General features: G+C 36.9%; 2 protein-coding genes across 2 annotated transcripts; one reads left to right on the forward strand and one right to left on the reverse strand.

The window, feature by feature from the left end:
• The first annotated feature begins 2301 nt into the window (after positions 1 to 2301).
• LOC129094763 (signal-transducing adaptor protein 1-like) lies at positions 2302 to 10048 on the forward strand. The gene is made up of 13 exons (XM_054603024.1): positions 2302 to 2388; positions 4872 to 4943; positions 5066 to 5185; positions 5283 to 5339; positions 5451 to 5599; positions 6615 to 6746; positions 7113 to 7182; positions 7744 to 7846; positions 7998 to 8117; positions 9403 to 9474; positions 9604 to 9651; positions 9746 to 9868; positions 9990 to 10048. The coding sequence occupies exons 1-13, from the start codon at positions 2302 to 2304 to the stop codon at positions 10046 to 10048; spliced, it is 1212 nt and encodes a 403-aa protein (XP_054458999.1).
• Positions 10049 to 13072: 3024 nt separating this feature from the next.
• On the reverse strand, positions 13073 to 22685 carry fsd1 (fibronectin type III and SPRY domain containing 1). Its single transcript, XM_054603276.1, has 13 exons — positions 22526 to 22685; positions 21113 to 21208; positions 20851 to 20982; positions 19778 to 19879; positions 19525 to 19547; positions 18941 to 19062; positions 16095 to 16304; positions 15901 to 15999; positions 15087 to 15234; positions 14862 to 14944; positions 13964 to 14215; positions 13397 to 13485; positions 13073 to 13268 (listed from the first exon to the last, which is right to left on the reverse strand). Exons 1-13 carry the CDS (start codon positions 22538 to 22540, stop codon positions 13158 to 13160), a joined length of 1482 nt encoding a protein of 493 aa, XP_054459251.1. The 5' UTR covers positions 22541 to 22685; the 3' UTR covers positions 13073 to 13157.
• Positions 22686 to 23601: the final 916 nt, after the last annotated feature.

Genomic DNA, 23601 nt, shown 5'->3' on the forward strand with positions numbered 1-23601 from the left:
TCAACGCCACAGAGTCACGTGACCCTCCGGGGAGCGGAAGCGTCATAAAGAAGGTTATAATAAAATACCTTTAGAGCTGAAACAGTTCAGTTAAGTCAATATGTTAATAATAATAATAATACTTAAATTAATAATGATAATAATAATAATACTCATAATCATAATAATATTACTCATAATACTCATAATAATAATAATAATAATAATAATAATAATAATAATAATAATAATAATAATAATAATAATAATAATAATAATAATACTCATAATAATAATAATAATACTAATAATAATAATAATAATAATACTCATAATACTAATAATAATAATACATAATACTCATAATATTCATAATAATAATACTCATAATAATAATACTCATAATACTCATAATAATAATACTCATAATAATAATAATACTCATAATAATAATAATAATAATAATAATAATACTCATAATACTCATAATAATACACATAATACACATAATACTCATAATACTCATAATACTCAATAGTCATAATCATAATAATACTCATAATACTCATAACAATAATAATAATAATTACAATAATAACAATAACAATCGTGATGATGATGATGATAATAATAATAATACTCATAATAATAATAATACTCATAATACTCATAATAATAATAATAATAATAATAATAATACTCATAATAATAATAATAATAATAATCATAATACTCATAATAATAATACTCATAATAATAATAATACTCATAATAATAATAATACATAATACTCATAATACTCATAATACTCATAATACTCATAATCATAATCACAATCATAATCATAATCACAATCACAATCATAATCATAATCAAAATAATAACAATAATAATAATAACAATTACAATAATAACAATAACAATCATGATGATGATGATAATAATAATAATACTCATAATAATACTCATAATAATACTCATAATAATAATAATAATAATAATAATAATAATAATATTCATAATACTCATAATAACAATACATAATAATAATAATAATAATAATAATACTCATAATAATAATACACATAATACTCATAATAAGCATAATCATAATAATACTCATAATAATAACAATAATAATAATAATTACAATAATAACAATAACAATCATGATAATAATAATAATAATAATAATAATAATAATAATACTCATAATAACACTTATCTTATCTTATCATATTACTCTATATTAAGAGATGTTTCTTGTGTGACACCTTGGTAATGAGACACCTTTTTATAGGCCATCAGTTGGGACTGAACCAGCTGATATTAATTTGCACTGACAAGGGGCAGGATTGCTTTCAAATTACTGATAGATTTCAGCTGGTGTCTTGGCTTTCCATGCCTTTTTGCACCTCCCTTTCTTCATGTGTTCAATACTTTTTCCCTGTGTCATTCCATTTTATTACACATCACCTAATTTCTGAACGTATTTGGTTTTTTCTTTGTATGTATGGATTACTTGGGTTGTTACCGACATCTGGTGAAAATGTCATGTCAATAGCACCTTTAGAAATATATTTACTGAGAAAAATGGTGACGTGTTCAATACTTATTTTACCTGCTGTAACTGCATCGCTCAGCTCGAAAAAAAGAAGTACAATAACAAATAGGTTTGTTTGATTTAAGATAAGATAAGATAAGATAATCCTTTATTAGTCCCGCAGCGGGGAAATTTGCAGGCTTACAGCAGCATAGAGTAAAGTGCACACAAGAGACATAGTAGAAGAAGACAAGATAAAAAAAAAATAAAATAATAATAATAATAAAAAAATAATAATAATACTTCAGCTGACCGTCTGAGCTAATAAAACCTAAAAATATATATATTTTCAGGATGCATCTACTTAACTTTCTCTATTGTTTAAAGCCAAATATGACTAAAAGGTGCAACAATATTTTAAATAGTTTGTGGATAAGGCACCTGTGCATGCTGTTCACGTGTCTGTTCATCAGAAACATTCGTGCCATAGCTTGTTTTTTGTTTCCAATGAATAAATACTAAAGAAATCCCATCCTTGTCAAACACGTCCACCAAGTCAGAAAGCAGTATCACCTGGAGACATCTCTATCTCCTCCCTCCACACTCGTTGACCAATCAGCAATGAGAACGCTGCTCCACAGGTTCCTTCCTCAGTGTCTTAAAAATGAATTATTTACCGCAACTCAGCAGAAGGTGCCAACAAATCCATGACACAGTCGGAGTCAGATCTGTTTATATTTATACTTATTTTTTGTGTATTGGAGACATCGACACTCATGATGGTGAAGCTCACAGCGCGACAGAGGAGCCAGCTGCCCACCTGTTACTATGAGGGATACCTGGAGAAGAGGTCGTTCAAAGACAAGGTAAGTCAATACAGAACAGTTGTTGTATTTTCTGCTAAATCTTTGAGAAACACTAATGTCTGTTTAATGGAATAGACTGCAAGAAAAAGCCTATTTTTATTAAGATTTTTATATATTGTCATCTGCAGTGGTGGAATAAGTATTTAGAAATCCTAAAAGTACTAATACCACACTGTGGAAATACTCCACTTCAAGTAAAAGTACTGCATTCAATACCGAGCTAGTATTATCATCAAGATGTACTTAAAGTATCAAAAGTCAAAGTAAATATTGTGTAGTAAAATGATCACTGTCAGTGTTTTATATCAAACATGAAGTGTACGCTGCAATTTACTGCTGTAGATGTTTAAAGGAAAAGTTCAGCTCATTATCAAAAAATACACATTTTTCTTTTTATCTGTACTGCTGTTAATCACTCCAGATAGTTTCGGAGATATTGTCTCATCATGACCTGGTGATTCAAGTTAATCCACAGATCTTGTTGTTAGCAGTTTAATTAAACTAGAATTTCTATATATAAACATACATAAAAATATATTATAAAGATAAATTAAAATAAGCCAGCTGCAGTATTATAGTGATGTAGACATTAATAAGTAGAATATCCGAGTAGTTATTTCCTCCTTGGCTGTAGATATGATTGAAGTATAGGTCTGCTGTTGTTGTTGTTCTCGGTAACACCTCCCCCCCCACACTCTTCTCTCTAAGAATGAATGACTGGCATCTCAAAAATGTGCAGATAATGCCAGGGATGTCTCCTGTCAACTTTGATATGTTCTAAATGTCAGAGAGGTGCAAAGGAGGAACTAAACTTTTCTTAACGTCACTATGTATATAAGGAGGAATTTTAATTTGTACAACTATAATTCTAAACCAGCCTGTGCCTAACTTTAAAAACCTGCATCGCAATGGCATACTTGATACTTAATTAACCCTTTTTAAGACACTGCAGTGGTCTAGAAACACACTTTATGCAAAGCAGCAGGGAAAATCACTTTAAGTGTTTTCTGTTTTCTGTAATGACACAAATTACGGCCCTGTTCCATTGCTCTGGTGTTGTGCATGCTGTTTCACTAGAAAGGCTGTGACACACTAAATAGAACGGGACCGTAATTAATTTGATCAATTGCTATCACATGTGAAAAATGGCTGCGGGGAAAAGGGCTTGTTGTGTGGACGGTGAGCTGCACACAGCGTCTCTCCGACTGGTCTGACTGCTATTCACTTCATTGCGCCATAAAGATTGAGGTTGAGGTTAAGACGCAAACCGACGCAACAGGTTCTGCAAATAATGAATCATGTGCTGTTCTGTGAAGTCCTGCCAAGCCCTTTCCCAATAACAGAGCGCTTTGCACATCAAGGAAAGCATGTCAAACTTTTTACTCTGTAAAACCATCCCAGCCCCGGATAAAAGAATGTTCGCTCAGGTAGATCGGAATGCCGCTTTTCCATTCAGTACTTTTAGTTATTTGAGTTCAGCATCACACAATGTGTTAGTGGCTTCTTGTGACCTGAATCAGACAATTGTGACCGGAATCTCTGATTCATCCAATACTCACAAACAAATCAATCCAGTGACCCATATTCCCTTCAGATCCACCCAGTCCAAACAATAAATGTTGTTGAATAGTATCAGACTTTGTTTTTTGTTGTAATGCTTGACTCATTAAGTCTGATTCCAGAATGTCACCTGCACTGCAGCTGTCTTGTTTATTTCCTTGTTGTGTAACAAGCATTTACCTTTTTCTTTGCATTCTGTTTAACACAAATAATTATGAATATTAAACTAATTATAACACAATGTAAAGAAAAACAATTTTGAACATTGGAAAGAAGAAACTCAAAGCCAAATAAGATAATAATGTTATACGTCCCTAAAGAGAGATTAGGAATTGGCTAAATATATCTCTGTCAGAGATAGAAAGCAAAAACAGATCCAAACTAAAGTACAGACTCAGTGACCACATATTTGAAAATCCAAATAGGAAGACACAAAAAATGATGGCAACCAAAAGAAAACAGAATATTTGCTCATTGCTCGACAGAGATTCACTTTGTCCTTAAATTTGAAACATTTAATAGTTAAGGAACTTTTATTTTGACAAATTATACTCTGTCATCCCAGATTTTAAGCAGTTTTATGACTTCTCAAAATAAAAAATAGAGACAAGGCATATCTTGCTGCCCAATATGTATCAACACACACAAATGTGTTTGTTGAAAGGTAAAAAATGTACTCTACATAGATAATTATATAACATTATAAATTTGTGTTAATATTCATATTACTATTGTGATTATTTTATATACTATTATTATTTTATTTTGATGCTTCGGAAACATGTGCTTTTTCTTTCATGCCAATAAAGCCACATTGAATTAATGTTCTTCTTTGATATTCATCTCCATATTTGTAAATGGTTTTTTTTGCTAGGTATGTTATCTGTTAGTCAGTATGTCTTTCTCTGCGTGTGTTTGTACAGACTTCTCGAAAACTGTGGACCTGCCTGTGTGGAAACACGCTGTTCTTCTTCAATGAGAAGAAAAACGCTGAGGTAAGTTATCACAGATCAGATAATACAAGCCAGAGATCTGGATGATTATTAATGGAATTTTAAAATCCCGGAAACACACAGGAATTATATGTGCCTCTGTTTGTCTTTGTGTGTTTCATCAGTACATCGAGAAAGTGGATCTCAGTGAGCTGGTGTCAATAAGCGATGACAGAAGCCAGGATTGTAACTTGGATGCAGCCAGACTCAATCTCATTTTGAAACATGAAATTGTAAAAATCACTGTGAGGAAATATGTAGAAAATATGTAAAATCATCCTCTTTTTTTTCAGAGTTATTCCTCATTTTCACCGTTTTATTTCCCCCCTGTTGTGTCTGCAGGCCCCTAACGCAGAGGCTCGTGAGCTGTGGAAGGGCTTTATCCACTCTGTGGCCGAGGTTGGTGGTGTTTTACATTCAGCTCACTTTATAGAAAGTGATCTACGTTTGTAGTTAACATCAGGCCCTTATTTTCACTGATAAATTAAAGCAGAAACTGTCTCCCTGCAGCTGTCGGTACCAGCCTCCCTCAACCTGCTCCCCGGACAGATCCACATGCTGAAAGAGGCCGTGGAAAAGGAGAAGACAAGAATAAGTTGCATCACTCCACTTGCTGTCACCAAAAACAGTGCTGAAGACAGCCTCCAAAAAGAGCCAGCGTGAGTACAAACAAGACGTGAAAGTACTGACACTCATTGCACAAGTCAAATACCTCCATCAAGGAGGTTGAGCTTTTTGTTTGGTTTGTTTGCCTGTTTTTCTGCAGGATTACGGAAGAACTACTTACCTAATCTTAATGAAACTTAGAAGTTTGTAGCCGAGGAGGATCCCATTAAATTTGGAGCAGATGCAGATACTTACATTATTCTTCACTTATGGAAGTGAAAAAGAAATGCCATTTCTAATGTGGCCAATAGAAAGGGCTGCTACCGTTAAAACAAAAATGTATATTTGAGAGGAGCATTTTGAAGCCAAGGTCTTGCGTATTTCAGTGTTAATGATTCCATCCAACACGCCTTTAGTTTTCCTCCTCAATTCTTTTCAAAACTTTAACCACATGCAGAATAGATAATGGGCTACTGTCAGAGCAGAATACAGGACATGTTTTATGTGTTGGCCTTGAAGCATGTTGGCAAAAAGAAAAATGTATTATCTCAGTTCATCTTAGAGTCTTGTTTGTTATCTTATGAAAACATATGATTTTTTTAATTGTTTTGCGAAATTCCTGACTTTGACTTGACGCAGTAGACACCTGAATCTGAGTCTCTGCATATTTACAGTTGTGTTGTTTTACCAGCAGTTCACAAAGTGCCAACAATTTTTTGTATATTGTGGTTTTATGTGTTGTTGTTTTGGATTGTTGTCCAGGGAAAAATGTGTTTCTTCCCATTTGAGAAGTATAAAATGTTCTTTTATGGATTCAGAAATGATTTAATTATTTAAAAAAGTGAAGCATAATGAGGCTTTAGTCAAGGTGACAATGTTTTTAATTGCACGAGGTTTTGGCTAGTGATCTGTGAGTGGATTTTGCTCAGTTCAGTCACTACCTTGAATTTTAAACAAGAGTTTGTGGATTTTCATTCACACTATCTCCTGTACAAAAAACTCTGTGTGTAAGGTCGTACTTTTTCCATTTTTGTCTCATGTCTTCTGTGTTTTCCGGCGTCTTTACAGATGTTTCCACCGTGTGTCTCGTCTGGATGCAGAGCTGCTGCTGGACAGAGAGGTCAAGAGAGGAAACCTGCTGCTGAGACCCGGGAGTGACGGAAGCTCCTACGCTGTCACCACCAGACAGGACCTTGAAGGGTACACACACACACACACACACACACACACACACACACACACACACACACACACACACACACACACACACACACACACACACACACACACACACACACACACACACACACACACACACACACACACACACACATATACTCAAGGCATAAACACACAGACTCCCACACAGATTTAATACATATGCGTACATACTGAAAAACATTATCACTAAATGCAGTATTCTTTTGCAAGGAGACGAGAATATTAAAGACATAATGTCTTATCTTTGCATATATGTTGTTCTTGCATGTTGATTACAGTAAGTTATCTGTCTGTCTGTTCATTTCATCCGTGTTTTAATTGACTCCCTCTCTCTTTCTCCATCAGCTCTGTGATGAGACACTATCGCGTGACTCCTAAACAGGACGAGGGCTTTATCATTGATGTGGACAATCCTGTGAGTATAAAAAAAAAAACACGCTCATGTACTTCCTGTTATACGTGCCACAGTTAAAGGACTGAGGTCTGGTATCTTAAGAGGAATCCTGTGTTGTCCTTTGATAGTAAATAAGACAAGAAAGCTGAAACTGCCCTTTAGTGGTTGATAAAATCAGCTGTGTTTATACAAATACTTTGTAAATGAGTTTTCCCCGCATTTACAAAAGAGATATGAAGAAAATTACGTGAACACATTCCGTTGGTTCAGTCACTTTTCTTCTGCACCTGTTGTCTGTGAACATGTTGGAAACGACTTTCATTTTGCTGCCAGTGGCTTGAGTCACCTCTGATTTATGTAATAAAACTGCAGGCATAAAGTGAGGCATGCATGTGTGTGTGTGTGTGTGTGCACAAGCTGACCTAGTTAATACTAATGACTCATGATCAGCCATTAAACTCAATTTTAATCAGCTATGAATGCTACAAGAATGTTTTAATAATATTATGGTCCCAACCGGTTTCATTTCCTGGCATGTATTTTAATGTTCTTGAGATGTTAAAGGTTTGTTTTTCCGTGCAGGTGTCGTGTGCCACCCTTCACGATGTCATCAATTATTTAGTGGAAAATACTGATGGAGTTCTGATTCCTCTCATCATTGAGGATGCCTATGAGAAGAACTTATGTACGTACAAAAACATTTTACTTTTGTCTTTCAATCTATTTAATCTTTAAGCTTTCTTTTTGCTCCCTTGCTTTTTATTTAAGGTTCATTTAATTATTATTCCACATACATTTACCAAAAAGTAGACACCATTAATTGAAGTTTTTTACAGCTTTTATTCGTAAAGATCGGGAAAACGGAGAGAGGAGCGTTCAGCAGGCCCCGCTAAATCTCACCCCGCCAAACCTCGTCCTCCCAAACCTCGACCCGCCAAGCTTACCCACCAAAAGAGGTACCGTGTCCTTTAATACAAAAGCACACAAACATGAACCGCCACTGAACTGTTTGCATTTTCTGCCACACCTGTTTGCTTAGGCCATTTGACACAATCAGTTATCTGGATTTTTCACCTTTAGAACTCTTCTTGACCTTTCTCCCAACAAGTCAAGCTGACACAAACAATGTCTTTAAGTTGATTCTTTTTATCGTAACAAAATCACTTTAAGAACAACTAAAACTAGGAAATTAAATGTTTTGTAATCTTATGTTTAATATTACAAACCTACTACATGTACTTTCTGGAAAATATTTTGTTGTTGGTTAGTTCTTTTTGCATGAGTGGGTGTATGGAAGGTTTGCAAACCATAAAGATAACATTGATGTTTTGTTGCGGCGGTATGGTTCCTTTGTGAGTGCGCTTACCCACACCCACCCGATCACTCATGGGTTGTTGTGTTAGAGCCTTTGTGCAGCAGGTGGAAATTCCTCTACAGAGTTTTGTTTTGCTTCGCACATTGTAACTCAAGTAAATATTAACAAGACTCAAGAGTCTACAGCAGGGGTTTCCAACCTCTGTGACCCCTTAAAACACCTGATGATGGGGCGGCTGTTGTTCACTAATAGGAAGATGGGCGGTTAAATTCCAGTCTCCATGTCAAGATTTTCTTTGGCAAACCCCAAAAGTTTGTGTGAACGATTTCATGAGATCCTGCTGAGCAAATGGCACGATAGCATACATCAGTGTATGAATGTGTGTGTGAATGGGAGAATGTTGACATGTAGTTTGAAGTGCTTTGAATGGTCCGAAGACTAGAAGGGTGTTCTATAAATGCAAGTCCATTTACCATTTCCAAAAGTTAAGAAGATCACCAAAGTTTTTAGACTTATCCTGCGAGGATCATGAATTTTTTTGCAAGGTTTTGTGGCAATCCATCCCAATAGACACTTAACTAAAAGTCACAAATGTGAACCCCATGGTGACACTTAAGTAAAAGTCAGAGGATAATCAAAGTTAGTCAGATCCATCCTCTGAGGACCCTGAATATCTGGACAAAATTTCATGGTAGTGGTGAAGATGTTTCTGTCTGAACCGACCAAATTTGCCATCAAATAGCCACGGCGCTAGCATGAAAACAATCTCTGCGTTAACCTTTAATGTACTTAACATACTGTTCTGTTCATTCAATTTCAAACAATGCACACAACATGCGTCTATTCTGCCTGGGTGATTTCCTAACATGCACTGTGTCAGCACCATCAGCTATATAATAACTGTAATTACATGTCTTGTTTCGCAGACGCTCCAAGAATACCGACCCCAGAACCGGCGCCTTCACCAATTCACCGGAATTTCTATCTGAATGACATTCGTGAGTACGACTCAACAGACACTAAGACCCATCAATCAATCAATCCGTCTTCACTCCTGACATAAACAGGTGTGTCTTCATTTTTTTTTTCTCCATTGTTATCGCTAACTTACTTCTGTGTTCAAACAGCGGAGGACAAAATAGAGCCAGAGGACTTATCGGCTGCTTCACTGCCACGTAAGTCCCTCTATCTTATCTTCACATCTCATAAACATTTTTTTTGTTTGTTTTGTTTTTATGACTGTGAATCATTTTTTGGGTTTTTCCACAGAACTGGACATAAAAGCTCAAAAGAAATCAATGATGCCTCCAGTTCCTGCTCCTCGTAAACTGCTGCCCTCTAACTCCACAAACAGGGATCAGAGGAGAGGCCTCACAGAGCCTCGGGGACAGAGTAAGTCCACAATGATTCACTGATCCACCTAAAGGCCTCCTAATTCATATTTCTCTATTATGGATCATTTTATTTTTTAATTGTCAGTTTTATAAAAGACTTATTGTCTGATGTGCTCTAGTTCCTCAAGCAGCGATATCGGAGTTGAAACTCAAGTTTGGGCAGATGGCCCTGTGTTGAGAGTGACCTCTCCTGATCAGAAACTCCTCCAAGCATCTGTGAAAATCTTCACCATCAGCGAAACATTCCTCTTGTACATTTTGCACATTTTACCACTAAAAATCTATTTTCTACATCAGTGTTTTTGTCTACCTTTTTGTAATGTTATCAACTGTTGAAGTGTATTGTAAATATTTTTACATAGCTTATTTATAAATGTTGCAATTGAGTTGTATTAAGTGTGAATGAAATAGGGCTGCAACCAACAATGAGTTTCATTATTTAATAATCTGCAGATTATTTTCTAGGTTAATGGATTAATTGTTTGGTCTTAAAAAATGGCCGAAAATAGTGAAAAATGTCCACCCCGGTTTCTTACAGTTCAAGGGGATGTCTTTAAATGTTTTAATATGTATATAATATCAAATAAAACAGAATTATCAACATTTTTAAAACATGTTTGACCAATTGATGCAGCTTTAGAATGGAATAATACAGAGATTAGAGTTAGCTTGGGGTTACTGTACCTATTTTATGTGAATGTATTTAATATATATATATAACTTCCCAGTGAAGTAAAACTCTTGCTTCTGTCACATCTAATCAGATACACGTGAACAAGCAACTTGTAGTATGTGCCATGCAGCAGTTGGAAATCAGTTTTATGATGATCTGTAACTGTTTTTCAACTTTATTTTGTAATAAATAAATAAAGTCGACATTTGTTTCTCACATTGTTTTATTCCTTGTTGAAGCAGAAATCCAAGAACAAAGTGCTCTCGCTTCTTTATTACCTCAATGACTGATGCATTATAGTGGAAAAAATTAAAACTATTTACAATAAATTGTGACGCTGTGTCAGCATGTGAAAATAAAGGTAAACATAATTCTCAGCTAGATGCTCCTTTTAAAGCATTGCAGGCTACAGTTATTCAGGATATGCATACACAAGGAGCAACACGGCAAAGCAAGACTGTTACCATATATAAAGTATGACTTGGACGCTGTGCACAAATAAGGACTTCATGACATCAGTTTTCCAGAGTTTATCACTTTTGTTTCTCACCCAGGTCCACCAAACTCTCATAATACAGTTTGTTAGCAGAGGTTACTTGCTATCTATTTGTTATATTTGGACTACAGACTCATAATAGGATACCTCTTCAGCAAATGAAGGAGGTGTTATTGGGTATAGTGACACACATACTGTACAAACAAGCATTAGGGTGCAGTCAGGTGATTAGAATGAATACAGTACAGGCATTTCCCAAAATCCTGAAGCCATTATCTGATGACTCCACTACATGATAACAGCTCCCTTCTAACTTTCTGTGCAGAGTCTTTCTGTCGAAGAAAACAACAGCGAGTCTGATTTCTAAACTAAAAGAACCTCAGACCCGACTACAAAAAGTGAAATGCGGTAAACGTCGTTAAGTCTGCATGCCTAGGCAAGAAATTAAACATAACATCCCTAATAAGTGTTGCTCTTATGAGCCATTAGTTGTAAAGTAGAGTTTAAAAATATCCTGATATAATGAACTACATTCTTTTCAGTAGCATTGTCTAGGAGCAGATTGTTATTTGGGTTAAATAGGTCAGGGGGGTTTGGTAGAGGCGGATTCAGTAGCTGATAATTAACACTAAAATACGTTACAACCAGATTATAATGACACTGACGACACATTGTTTTAATTGAAACAGGGAGAGCATTTCGTTAACGCTCTTTGGGACCCAGATATCTGTAATGCTCTTTAAACATACTTATGACGCATTATAATCTGTAATAGCGCTGTATTATTGTAATTATAAGCATTCATAAATATGAATAATGTTTTATAACAGTTATCATAACACGTTTTAAAGCATTTTATAATGACTTATAAGGTCTAGTATCGTGAAACTTCATAATTGCATACCTTTTTTGCAAGTATCATAGTGTATTTTAATTCCCATAGTTGTAATACATTATAATCTATTTATATTGTATTATAATCACTGTTATAATACATAATGTAATTATAATTAACTCGAAGTGGTCATTGTGTGCTTCAATTTAAGTGAAAAAAATATCATTGAATCTTTGCAAAAACAAACAAAATGCAAAATACATATTTACCATTCTAATTTATATTATTATAACAGTGATATTAATGCATTGTTAAAATACTATAATGTACCACAACAGTCACTGTTATTACTATAGTATGTACTCTCATAATAACATAATTATAGTAAAGATGTATATTACCTTTTGTCAATTGTGGTAAATATGTTTTCCCCTTTTTTTTAAAGCAAACAATGACCACTTAGAGTAAAGTAAAAAGCAAATTACAATGCATTATAAGAAGATTATAATGTATTACATTTATGTACTTTATAATACACTATGATACTTGAAAATGCTTTCTGAAGTTATTTTGATACTCAACCTTACAGGTCATTATAAAATGCTTTGAATGTTGTGATTATTGTAATAAATCATTATGAAAACCTATTAGTGCTGATAACTATAATCATACAGAGCTATAAGCAGATTATAATGCATTATAAGTATGTTTTATAATGCGTTACAGACATGTGCATCATAGAAAGTGTCACCATGGTGGTTTGCAGTGTAATACTAGCATGTTTGTGCGGATCACCCGATCTGGCCTGTCGGTTTGGAAATGAGAAGGAAGGCACGGGGAGAGAGCAGACAGGACAGGCCTCGACTCTGAACCTGCAGCTGTCTGCATCGACAGTACGACTGACAGTTTTGGTGATGGCAAGGAAGGAGGGAAGGAAGGAAGGAAGGAAGGGAAGGCAGCGGCCAGCGCTAAGTCTTTGCTCTAGCAGCAGTGGGACAGTGCTTAAATGACATGAGAAGGAAACACTAAAGAGACTACAGCTAACTAACGTGTCCCCAACAATCACAACAGGCAGAGTCATACATCGGAAGAGTTCTGTCACTGACGCCGCAGATGACTCACTTGTTCCTGAAAACCCTTTACGGAACACAGAGACTGGAACTCCAGTGATGTAATTCTTTGTTATGCTATGGCTTGGACCGCAGCCAGAGCAGAGGCGATGTTCTGCAGCGGTGATAGCGGTGAATATGGTGGAAGCAGAGCTGGGAGGCGTCCAGCTGGCTTTAGGTGAGGCTGGCGTTGGAGCTGCTGGTGCCGCTGTTCTTCCTCTGGCCGCTCTGCACCGCGAGGGGAACCTGCAGGCCGGTCACTACGGAAAAACTGCCGTTCCACACCTGCAGCGGGGGGGAGGGGGAGGAGAAGATCGACAGGTAGTTGAAAAACAAAAAAAGGTCAAAGGAACAACAGAACATTCCTTTAGATAACAGGTGTATTTATAGACCTCTGGAGGAACATATCTCACCATGAAAGCTGGTATAACTGGCTGCTGGAACTTGGTTTTAAAGGTGTGCATCAGCTGTTTAGTTTTGGAGTTGTAGAAAGACAGAACACCTGGAGAGAATGAAAACATAGGAATTATAACAAGCAGGGCTAAAACTTACATGTTTGCAAATGATAAATGAAGCTTTTAGTTTATAAACTGTCAAAATCTTAAAGAGAAAAAAGGTGCCCAGAGTGAAACAGTTCAAAACCCAAAGATGTTTAGTTTACAATGCTTTAAAAACACAGAAAGGTCGCAGTTATGTCTTTTTAAGTAATATTTTATCTGTTGCCTGATTTTTACATTGTTTTATCTGCAATGTTTAATGCGCTAATCTGATCTGATCTTTCATTCAAAACATTTTCTAAACTCAAAAGAGTCTGAATAAATAAATATTCAAATATTCAAATTTTTGCATGATAAATATCACAATAAATCACTTTGTTGATTAATTTATTTCTATTGAGCAATTGAAGAACTGACTAATTGTTGTTTGGTACTTTTTCTATACAGACTATACAAACTGTGATGTGTATGTGTTTATGGTACCTTCGTCATAGTTGACGTAGACTCCTATACTGCTCGGGATGGAGCAGTCCAGTGTTCGAGCCTTGTTGTTGTGCTTTGCTGTGAGGCTCTGCTGCAGCCAGTTGTTCAGGTGGATGCACCAGGAGGCGCTGCTTTTCCCCAGCTGGTCGAAGCGTCCGAGGCTCCGCAGGGCTATGCCCACAGCGAAGGCCTTGCTCTCCTTGTCGAACCGCACCTCCCAGTACTGCTGGCCAGCGTCGATCATGGTGTCAGCTGTCACGACACAAAAAAACCCAGATAATTAATTTCTGTCAACACTCTCTGCAGATGGAAACGTGTGGTTACATGTTGTTTTTTTTTTGCTTTTGGAAATGTATTTTGGAAAGAGACAGAGGAAGACGAATCTGACTCAGGACCGTGGAAATGATTTGTGTTGGAAGATTTGTGGGAGAACCATCCAAACATGAAATTCATGAATTATGTTTTTGGATTATACGTTTTTTAAAAAAAATAGAACATACAAAAGGGATTTGTAGCAAGTGGGCCGAGTCTAATTTAAAGGGCCAGTCTGTAGATTTACAGGGATTTAGTGGCACAGATGTAATATAATATTCATAATGATAATTTCATTAGTGTATAATCAACTGAAACAAACAACCATTTTGTTTTCATTAGCTTAGAATCAGCCCTTCATATTTATAATGGGACCAGGTCTTCTTCACAGCTGCCATGTTTCTACAGTAGCCCAGAACGGACAAACCAAACACAAGCTCTAGAGAGGGAGGCTTTTGCATTTTTACGTTACCTGAAGGCCACCATACTTTCCTGACGCGCTTGAAAAGGGAGGATTAAGCGGACGGGTATTCAATCTACAACCTCACCACCCTTCGAGATGCATTTTTGTTGTCTGTACTCTCACCCAGCACTGTGTAGGACTCTGCTGTGAATCTGTCTCTGCCTGGCCGGGCTGTCGGCGCTCTCTTAGGCGACATCAGGGCCGACCTGATGAGACAGACGGTAGACGACAAACACTCAAGGATCCATGTTTTTTAGACGTATTCTTATAACAGTAAGCACATGACCACATGGCCTTATGAGGTTGATAGTAAAAAACTCTGGCCCTGCAGATTGAATGCATACACACCTGGCTGGAGAATGCATCGGGGAGTTGGTTCGCGTCTTTTCCTTGCGGATGTCCTGAATCTTTCCTCCACTGCTGTCCCACTCCACACTCAAGTCCTCCACCTTCAGGTTCTGGTGGCAGGAAGCAGCGTCCAGTTTGAAGGTGAAGGCTGCAAATGGAAGATGAGTCAGACATTTATATAAACACAATCCAATATTCACATTTTGATCAACTAAGCCATTGCAAATACAGACGGAAAAAAATAACACTTACTTATAAAACCTAGGCAACGCAAAGCTCAAACAACAACAACAACAACAACAGCAACAAACCACCTTTAAAAAAGTAAATTAATGAAAAAACCTGCTTCTCTGTTAGCGGACGGGGCGGCACTTCCTCTGACTTTATTATTATTACTATAATTAAGTTTTATTAGTAGTATATAATAGGTGTACATGATAATTTATATTATTATGATAATATAATGTATTATATATTATTTACTTATTTGTTTATTTCCTTTCCTATGCTTTTCCCATAGCTCAGGCGCACACACACACACACACACACACACACACACACACACACACACACACACACACACACACACACACACACACACACACACACACACACACACACACACACACACACACACACACACACACACACACACACACACAATTAAACATCATCCTGTTGACTAATTGGCCTGTATTCAATGTTCTTGGCGCCCTCTTGTTGTTCGGTTAATGTTAGGTCTTCTATCTAGCAATTAGAATTAAACAAAACAACAATTAAAAAAACAAATTAAACCTAGTTAGTGTTTTCTCACCGTGGGTTTCTAGCGTAACCGGCTCAGAGAACTCTCCTGCCACAGCCTTGTTACACGCCCTCACCCTGAACGTGATGTATCGCGTGTCAAAGCGGAGACCTGAGAATAAAAAAGCATCCTGTCATGAGTCATCCTCATCACAGTTAAGACAACAAACCCCCACCCACATACACACACACAATCCTCTATCCTACCCGTGAGTGTGTGCTCCAGCTCTCGTATCCCCTCCACCACCATCCAGGGGTAGTCCTCTCTGATGCGAGGCGGACCCTCGTGGTTGGTGCGTCGGTGCTCCAGGATGTAGTGGTCTATCTTGCTGTCGGGCTCCGGTAAGGTCCAGACCATAGTCACCGTGTTGTCGCACACCTGGCACTCTGAGACCTGGATCTCTGGAGTGGCGGGAACTGGAGAGAAGACACAATTAGTCCAGTTACAAAGTATATTGAAAATCAATTTCCCCTTCTCCTGTTCAACCCTTTGAATTTTATTTCACTATAGAAAAAGCGAGAGAAATTTTGAATAAAGACACATGAGAGGATTTAAAATGATTATTTAAATACTTTAAATGTTGATGAAGAGCTGTCAAACTATTTTACAAAGGCATTAATTGGTTTTTGCCACTTGGGGGCAGAATTACCCCAAAACAAGCCGACAGGTACACAACCATTGTCACAGATCATATGGACAGTTTTCAGCCCAATTACAATTTAAAAAACCTGCACATTTCAATTAAAAACAAGTCCAAATCATAACTTTGCCAGAAACCTGGGTAAACACGTAAAAGCATTACAGACAACTCTTCATTAGCACCCAAATCTTCATATCTGCATCAAATAACTACAGATAAAATGTGAGATAAATAAGCTATCGAAACCCACAAAGAATGAAGTCAGACAACCAACTACAAAAAATGCCATTTCTATGTCAAAAGTGATGACGTCAAGGTAAGACGCTCCTCTGTTATACTTAATGATAAATGAATACAACAATCAAATATTTTTCCAATTAAATAAATCAATAATATGAGAGAGTGGACACAACCAAGTTGAGTGCATTTTGTATTTTTGTTTTAGACCATAAAATAACAGCTTGTTTGGGAATATTGTTTTTAAAGTATTTTCAAAAACACAAAATGTTGACAAGAATTTTTTCCAGCCCAACTTTATCAAAAGTAGCCCAACTGGGAGGAAACCAGTCCAATCTGGCAACACCTTGCACATCATAGCATACACTTTAGCTCACGTGTTCGCACATAATTGTATATTTACACATCAATCAGACACGTAGCAACATCATCATTCATTTGGATGAATGTTTGCGTCCACCTGATGAATCTTGGTCTTATATTCACTAGAATAACTGGCTCTTTTACTGCTATTACTTGCTGTTCCACTATTATCACCAGCTAGCCCCTAACTTTTGTCTTTCAGACGTTTGGTTGCTTAACAGGTGGTGTACAGTAACATCTGCTAGCGATGAGAAGGAGCCCCTACAGTAATACATGGGCTGTTTAACCACATCAGTGCTTTAAAAACAGGTTAAAAAGTCTCTCACAGCTACAGAGTCGGGTGATAATTCTCTGTGGTTTCGTCGCTTTGAGCGTCATTACCTGGAGGCATTTGACTTATATAACAATGAGAACTGGGGCATTTCAAAACCAATGCGACACGCGGCTTGTTTGACGCAGAGCCATTGTTCCGCTCCGATTTGTGTTTGGTTTTTGAAGTTTAAAGACGCTTGTCATCTCTGTAACATTCTGTATGGCTTGGCTTAGTGCTTTAAAAGCAGAACACAACTGATGAAAGATGGGACAGTCTGAAAACACTTATCAGAGACTGTTACACATAATGTTGATTTAAAATGTATTTGATATTTGAAAGACAAATCAAGTGCCTTTTCATGTGTCTTTTGTAGTTGCCATTAAACCTGCTCATGGACACACAATTCAAAATAAGCCAAAATCGCTAAACTGGCACATTCACAGAAATGTCTTTTAATGTGCATTTTCCCTGTAACTTCTAACTGTATAAATAATAAAAATTAAAAAAGACTTTGTATAACCAAGGCAAAAGCTAAGGCCTGTGTGGTTACTGCTGATGCATTTCTGATTCTACGGATATGCTGAATTCTCTTTTTGTACTCTAGTTGCAAATATCAACAACATTTATTGATCAGACGGTACGCGGGTGTAGTATAGCAATACTTTCAATGTTTTGGTTGCATCTTGGTGACGCTGAACAGCTAATTCCATCAAATTGTGGCTGCTGTGGTAGTGGACCATTCACACGTCGCATTAAATCAAAGAAAGCTTGTGATGATTTGCTGCAAGCAAAACCCGCTAAATGTGAGTATAAATAGGATTGATATTGGTTTGACTGCAGAAGTTTCAATAGTTCCGATAGTAACGAGTACCGATACCCAGCCCTGCCTATTTCATAGTTATATACATATAACACTATCATTATGTAATTGGATTATTATTAAAAAGGCATTAATGTGTAAATAATAGCATGCTGGTCGAGGTGGAGCTAACTTTACCTTCTTTAGATACTGTTGGGCAGTTCAATCTATAACTTATAAATACTATTCTGGCTTTAATTGGGTCCTAAAAAACATATTTTTTCTTATTCTTATTCTGAAAACAAGTACAAAAATATGTAACTACAGTAATAATAGTTTAATATTATTAAAATGAACTTTTTGAACAAATTGATTTCCAAGGAAAACAGGCTGTATATTTTACTACAATGTTGGATTCTCTCACATGTTTTTGGATAATACAGGTTTAGGACTCAATAATATACTAAAATAACTTGATAACTGTTCTGTTTTTTTAAACTAAGTAGTAAAGTAACCTGCATTGCAGCTGTTAAATAAATGTAGCAGAGCAAAAAGTGCCATCATTCCACGAAATGTAGTGGACTCGCAGTATAAAGCAGCATGATACTCAGTAAAGTTCTGGTGTGAGTGTCCTTAGTTAGATTACACCACCGCTGAAGTCCCAGTTTCTGTATTTATTTGTATTAAAAGTGGAGCAGACCTGGGAGAAACTTGAGGCCCTGCAACACCCCCCTCTCCTGGCTGAAATCCACCATCAAGTGACTCATGTTGTCGCTGGCTTTAGCTTTCAGGGAGAGACGAAAGGCCGGAGCCATTGTCACACTGCGGACAAAGAAAGACACACACAAAAACACACAAAAAAAACACAAAGGGAGTGGAAACAAGTGATGGCCATTATTCAACAGGATCAGAGGAAAAAAACAGGTTATTCTAAAGCTGCTCACTAAGGAAAGGCCAACTAACTAGACATCTGGATCTACCACTGAACTCATCAAGCTAATGGAGGTTTAAAAGAGGAGCTAGGGAGGGAGATCATCCAGACAAAAGGAGGAGGAGGAGGAGGAGGAGGACTGACACAGGATGGTACAGACTAGAGAAGACAGTGGGAAACACAAAGACACAAAGCTCTCGGGCAGAAAGGTTTCCACAGTGCTTATTGTCTACGAAATGGGTGCGGTGGCTACACGTTCTGAAAGCATGCACGCTACATTATGACTTTGCTCGATGGTTACAGGAAACTATGGGGACAAAAGGGGGAAAGCAATAGATGGCTGAGTACTATACCTATCCTTAATGTCTTTGGCCGCCTGGAGAGGAGAAGCAGAGAGAGAAAGGGGGGAGAAAAGGAAAGAGGAGAGGAGAGATACGGATCGAAGAGAAATCTGAGTTGCAGCCCATCATGTGGTCATTTAACACAAAAGACTCTCTGGTGGCTGTGTTAGAAAAAGTGCTAGTATGATGTCACCGGGAGGACAGATTAAATATCATATATATGGATACTGGCAGCGTTACATCAGCGGCGGAGTGAGTCAGCTACCTGGTTGAATCCGTCCGTCTCAGAGGAGCAGAGCGTCTGGTTGGCCAGCTCCAGCAGCTCCTCCGAGCTCTCCAGGGCTTTGGAGCAGGCACTCAGCTGACTCTGAGAACATAAAGAAATAAAAACGTTACCATGGTTTTAATTATTTATTTGTGTTCATCTTTAGTATAATGTGACCAGTGTGTTCTCTGCAGGAGCGATTGGAATTAGCTGAATCATTTGAGAGTCATGGCTCGGTCATGAGGCTGCCGAGCTTTAGGCGCACGTAGTGTGACAGTTTAACTGAGATGTGGTTTTGTCAGGGGTGCCAGCCAGGTTTCTCTCCTGGCATTTAAGATGCATCAGTCCCAGTTGCTTTTTATGTTAATAATAATTTTATCCTTCTCTCTTTTCATATACCCCACAAAAAGAACTTTGAGTATTACATGATTGACTGTGTTTTGACCCGGAGGAATTATTAACACCTTGTTTTCAGTGCATGTGAGCTGGAAAATTTGCCGTAATAGAAAAAGGAACAATTGAAAAGGAACCGTTTGGTGACTGAACTTTAATTTGATAATAAGCCATTTGTGCTAATGCATTTTGTTCAAATTTTTAAATGGGTCAAACAATTTTGCAGAAAAGTGAGTTTTCATATCATACTATGTCTAGTCTTTGGGCATGTGGGGCTACTGTTTTTGCAAAATTCTCCATTATGTTTTAGGACAAAACAGTAGTTTTTTCTTATGATATTTAACAAAGTCTTTGGGCACTAATAGCTTTCCAAATGACCTAGCATGTAAAAATGTATAGTGTGACCTCGATAATTAGTTTATGTGTTTAATTTTCCTTTAAAAAGGAACATTTAATACTTTCAGTTATTTTGAAAAGCTAAAACCAATCAGGCGTCATTCATTTGGTGATCAAGATACGGCAATAAATGATGGAAGAGAATGTCACAAAATTATTCTCATTATTTACTTGACAATAAATGCCCAACAACAGAATAAGTTTCTTGCATCAGTTTGAATTTTCCGTATTGAATAATAAACAAACCTTTGACAATGAAATAAATAGAAGACAACAGCGCCTACCTGTAGCTCATATGTGCGGCTGGCTCTCTCCTGTTTGATGCGCGTCACCATGTTTTCCTTCATCTCGTCCAGAACCGAGTGGAGGGAGGTGAACTCGGACTCCAGGTCCTCCTGGACCCTGCTGGAGTTCACCTGGTACAATAACAAAAATAGAAGAAATACAGGAAGTAAAAATCTTTTTTTTTGTGGAGCTGGATGAATATCCTGGCTACCAAACTGTGTGCAGCCAGGATACAATTTTCATGTATGTTTTTTTTTGTACCTCTAAGTTGGTGAGGTTTTGTTTCAGAGTGCAGGCGAAGTTTGAAATCTCCTCATTCTTCATGGCCAACGTGTGGGTGATTTTACGCAGAGATTCCTAAAGAAAACACAAAATGTCACTTTTAAATATTCAACATTTAGTTTTTTCTGAATTAATAAAACATTTCTGGTCCTTTCAGACTTTAAAAGCAAAGCCTGCACAGTTACAGTACCAGTCAAAAGTTTGGACACACCTTCTCATTCAATGGTTTTTCTTTATTTTTTTTCTACATTGTAGATTAATATTGAAGACATCCAAACTATGAAGGAACACATATGGAATTATGTGGTAAACAAACAAATGCTCAACAAACCAGAATATGTTTTATATTTTACATTCTTCAAACTAGTTGAATGAGAAGGTGTGTCTAAACTTTTGACTGGCACTGTATTTATTTATATATTTTTTCCAAAATGGGCCATTCTTCATAACGTTGGTACTTTGAGTATATTTTGATGCTAATACATTTGTACTTTTACTTAAGTAAACTTTTCAATGCAGGACTTTTACATGTACTTCACCTTTAAACTGTAGTATTATTGCTACTTTTTACTTATAACTACAAGATCTAAGTACTCCTTCCACCATTGCTTGCAAGTGAAATGTGCATTCTTAATCTTAATCCAAGAGTAAAAATTGTATCAACCAGAATATGTTTTATATTTATGATTCTTGAATGAGAAGGTGTGTCCAAACTTTTGACTGGTACTGTAAATATTCTCCATCATTATCCTCAAAGCATTAGATATAAAGAGGGCTGCAGGTTTCTCCTCTAACCAAACACTTGAGTGCATCCTCTGAAGTGGAGGAGATGTTTGTGTTGAGGACACATGGAGCTTAATTAACATCTGTTCTTCAGATCGGAAGGGATCAGGGAGGGACTACAGTCTCAATGCACTGGGAAGGGAGGACAGGATGCGCATATATAATCTAATAATGCAGCTTCATAACCATTGATCAGCCGACCTCAAGGCATATTTGTGTATATATATATATATATATATATATATATATATATTACATATATGTATACATATGTTACATTTTTTTTTATCTCAAGCTTTCCATCCCACAGTGAACTCCCCCATTCATTCTCTGGAGCACTGTGCGTAATGTTTGTTCTGCAGGATCTGCGCCAAGGCCCCCCGACTACACCGCCCATGCATCGGTCACAAACTCATCCAATGCATGCTCAATATAAACCCCACCTTCAAAAAAAACCACATTTAAATCCAAAACACCACCATGCAACATGAGTCTGCACCGCATCTGCAAACTCCCCATATTTCTGCAGCTTGTCCTTCCTTTGTACGCTACGCCCTGCATGCGTTTTCCCCCCCATCAGGGACACCTGTTCCTCGGACTCCGGCTCACCTTCTGGTCGCCCATCTCGCCGCCCTCCGGAGCTCCTGCACCGGTGATCCTCCTCCCTTCTGCCCGGTTGTTTTGTCCCCCTGGTTGTTCTTACAGGCACGGCGGAGCTGGTACTGATGCTGCCGGAGTGCGACGCATCTTCGGACGGACACCAACCACCAACGCCTTTGGGCCGTAGTGCGTAAAGCGCATGCGTCAGGAGGGGATTCTGGGTATTGGTGTTTCTGTTGCAGGAGGGTGCTGCATTCAGGTACCCTCGGAGAAGAGGCAAGATAAGATAAGATAAGATAAGATAAGATAAGATAAGATAAGATAAGATAAGATAAGATAAGATAAGATAAGATAAAAATGAGGAAGTGTCTGATATTTACTCTATTCACCTGTAATGTCTTCTAAATGTATGACATACATTTAATGTCTTCTAAATGTATGACATTTTACAAAATATATCTTTAATGGACTTTTTCTCTTAATGAGTTTTTTCTCAGACTATGAGCCAGAAATCTCTACCTCAGGGGGGGTTTGTTAACATAAGATAAGATAAGATAAGATAAGATAAGATAAGATAAGATAAGATAAGATAAGATAAGATAAGATAAAATAATCCTTTATTAGTCCCGCAGCGGGGAAATTTGCAGGCTTACAACAGCATAGAGTAAAGTGCACACAAGAGACATAGTAAAGAAAGACAAGATAAAAAATAAAAAATGAAAAATAAAAATAAAATAAAACAAGTATTATAAATAAGCAATAAAAAAAACAGTAGAAAAAACAACAATAACTGAAATATTATATTTACAGACAGAGAAAAAAAACCAAAAACTATTTTAACTATTTTTAACTTTTTTAACTATTATTGCACAGTGTAATGTGTAATGTATTGCACAGGTTTTTATTGTCATGTGCAATACATTACACATTACACTGTGCAATAATAGTTAAAAAAAAAAAAGGCTATCAAGATGGAATTCCATTATGAGAGTCAAAAGTTTTTTGTGTGTTTTTTTAATCTTTTTTGACATTATTCCGAAAAATACAGATACTGTACTGTAGTATATCATTTGATATCAAAGGAT

This window comes from Anoplopoma fimbria, chromosome 8 (genome assembly GCF_027596085.1).
Source record: "Anoplopoma fimbria isolate UVic2021 breed Golden Eagle Sablefish chromosome 8, Afim_UVic_2022, whole genome shotgun sequence".
Taxonomy (NCBI): Eukaryota; Metazoa; Chordata; class Actinopteri; order Perciformes; family Anoplopomatidae; genus Anoplopoma; species Anoplopoma fimbria.

Coding starts and splice junctions, on each gene's coding strand:
- fsd1 (XM_054603276.1), bottom strand. Junction 19,548..19,777: donor AGACGGACGGATTCAACCAG/GTAGCTGACTCA, acceptor TCTCCTCTCCAG/GCGGCCAAAGACATTAAGGA. Junction 16,000..16,094: donor GCTGGAGCACACACTCACGG/GTAGGATAGAGG, acceptor TTTTATTCTCAG/GTCTCCGCTTTGACACGCGA.
- LOC129094763 (XM_054603024.1), top strand. CDS start 2,302: ATGGTGAAGCTCACAGCGCGACAGAGGAGCCAGCTGCCCACCTGTTAC. Junction 2,389..4,871: donor AGAGGTCGTTCAAAGACAAG/GTAAGTCAATAC, acceptor GTGTTTGTACAG/ACTTCTCGAAAACTGTGGAC. Junction 7,183..7,743: donor TCATTGATGTGGACAATCCT/GTGAGTATAAAA, acceptor TTTTCCGTGCAG/GTGTCGTGTGCCACCCTTCA.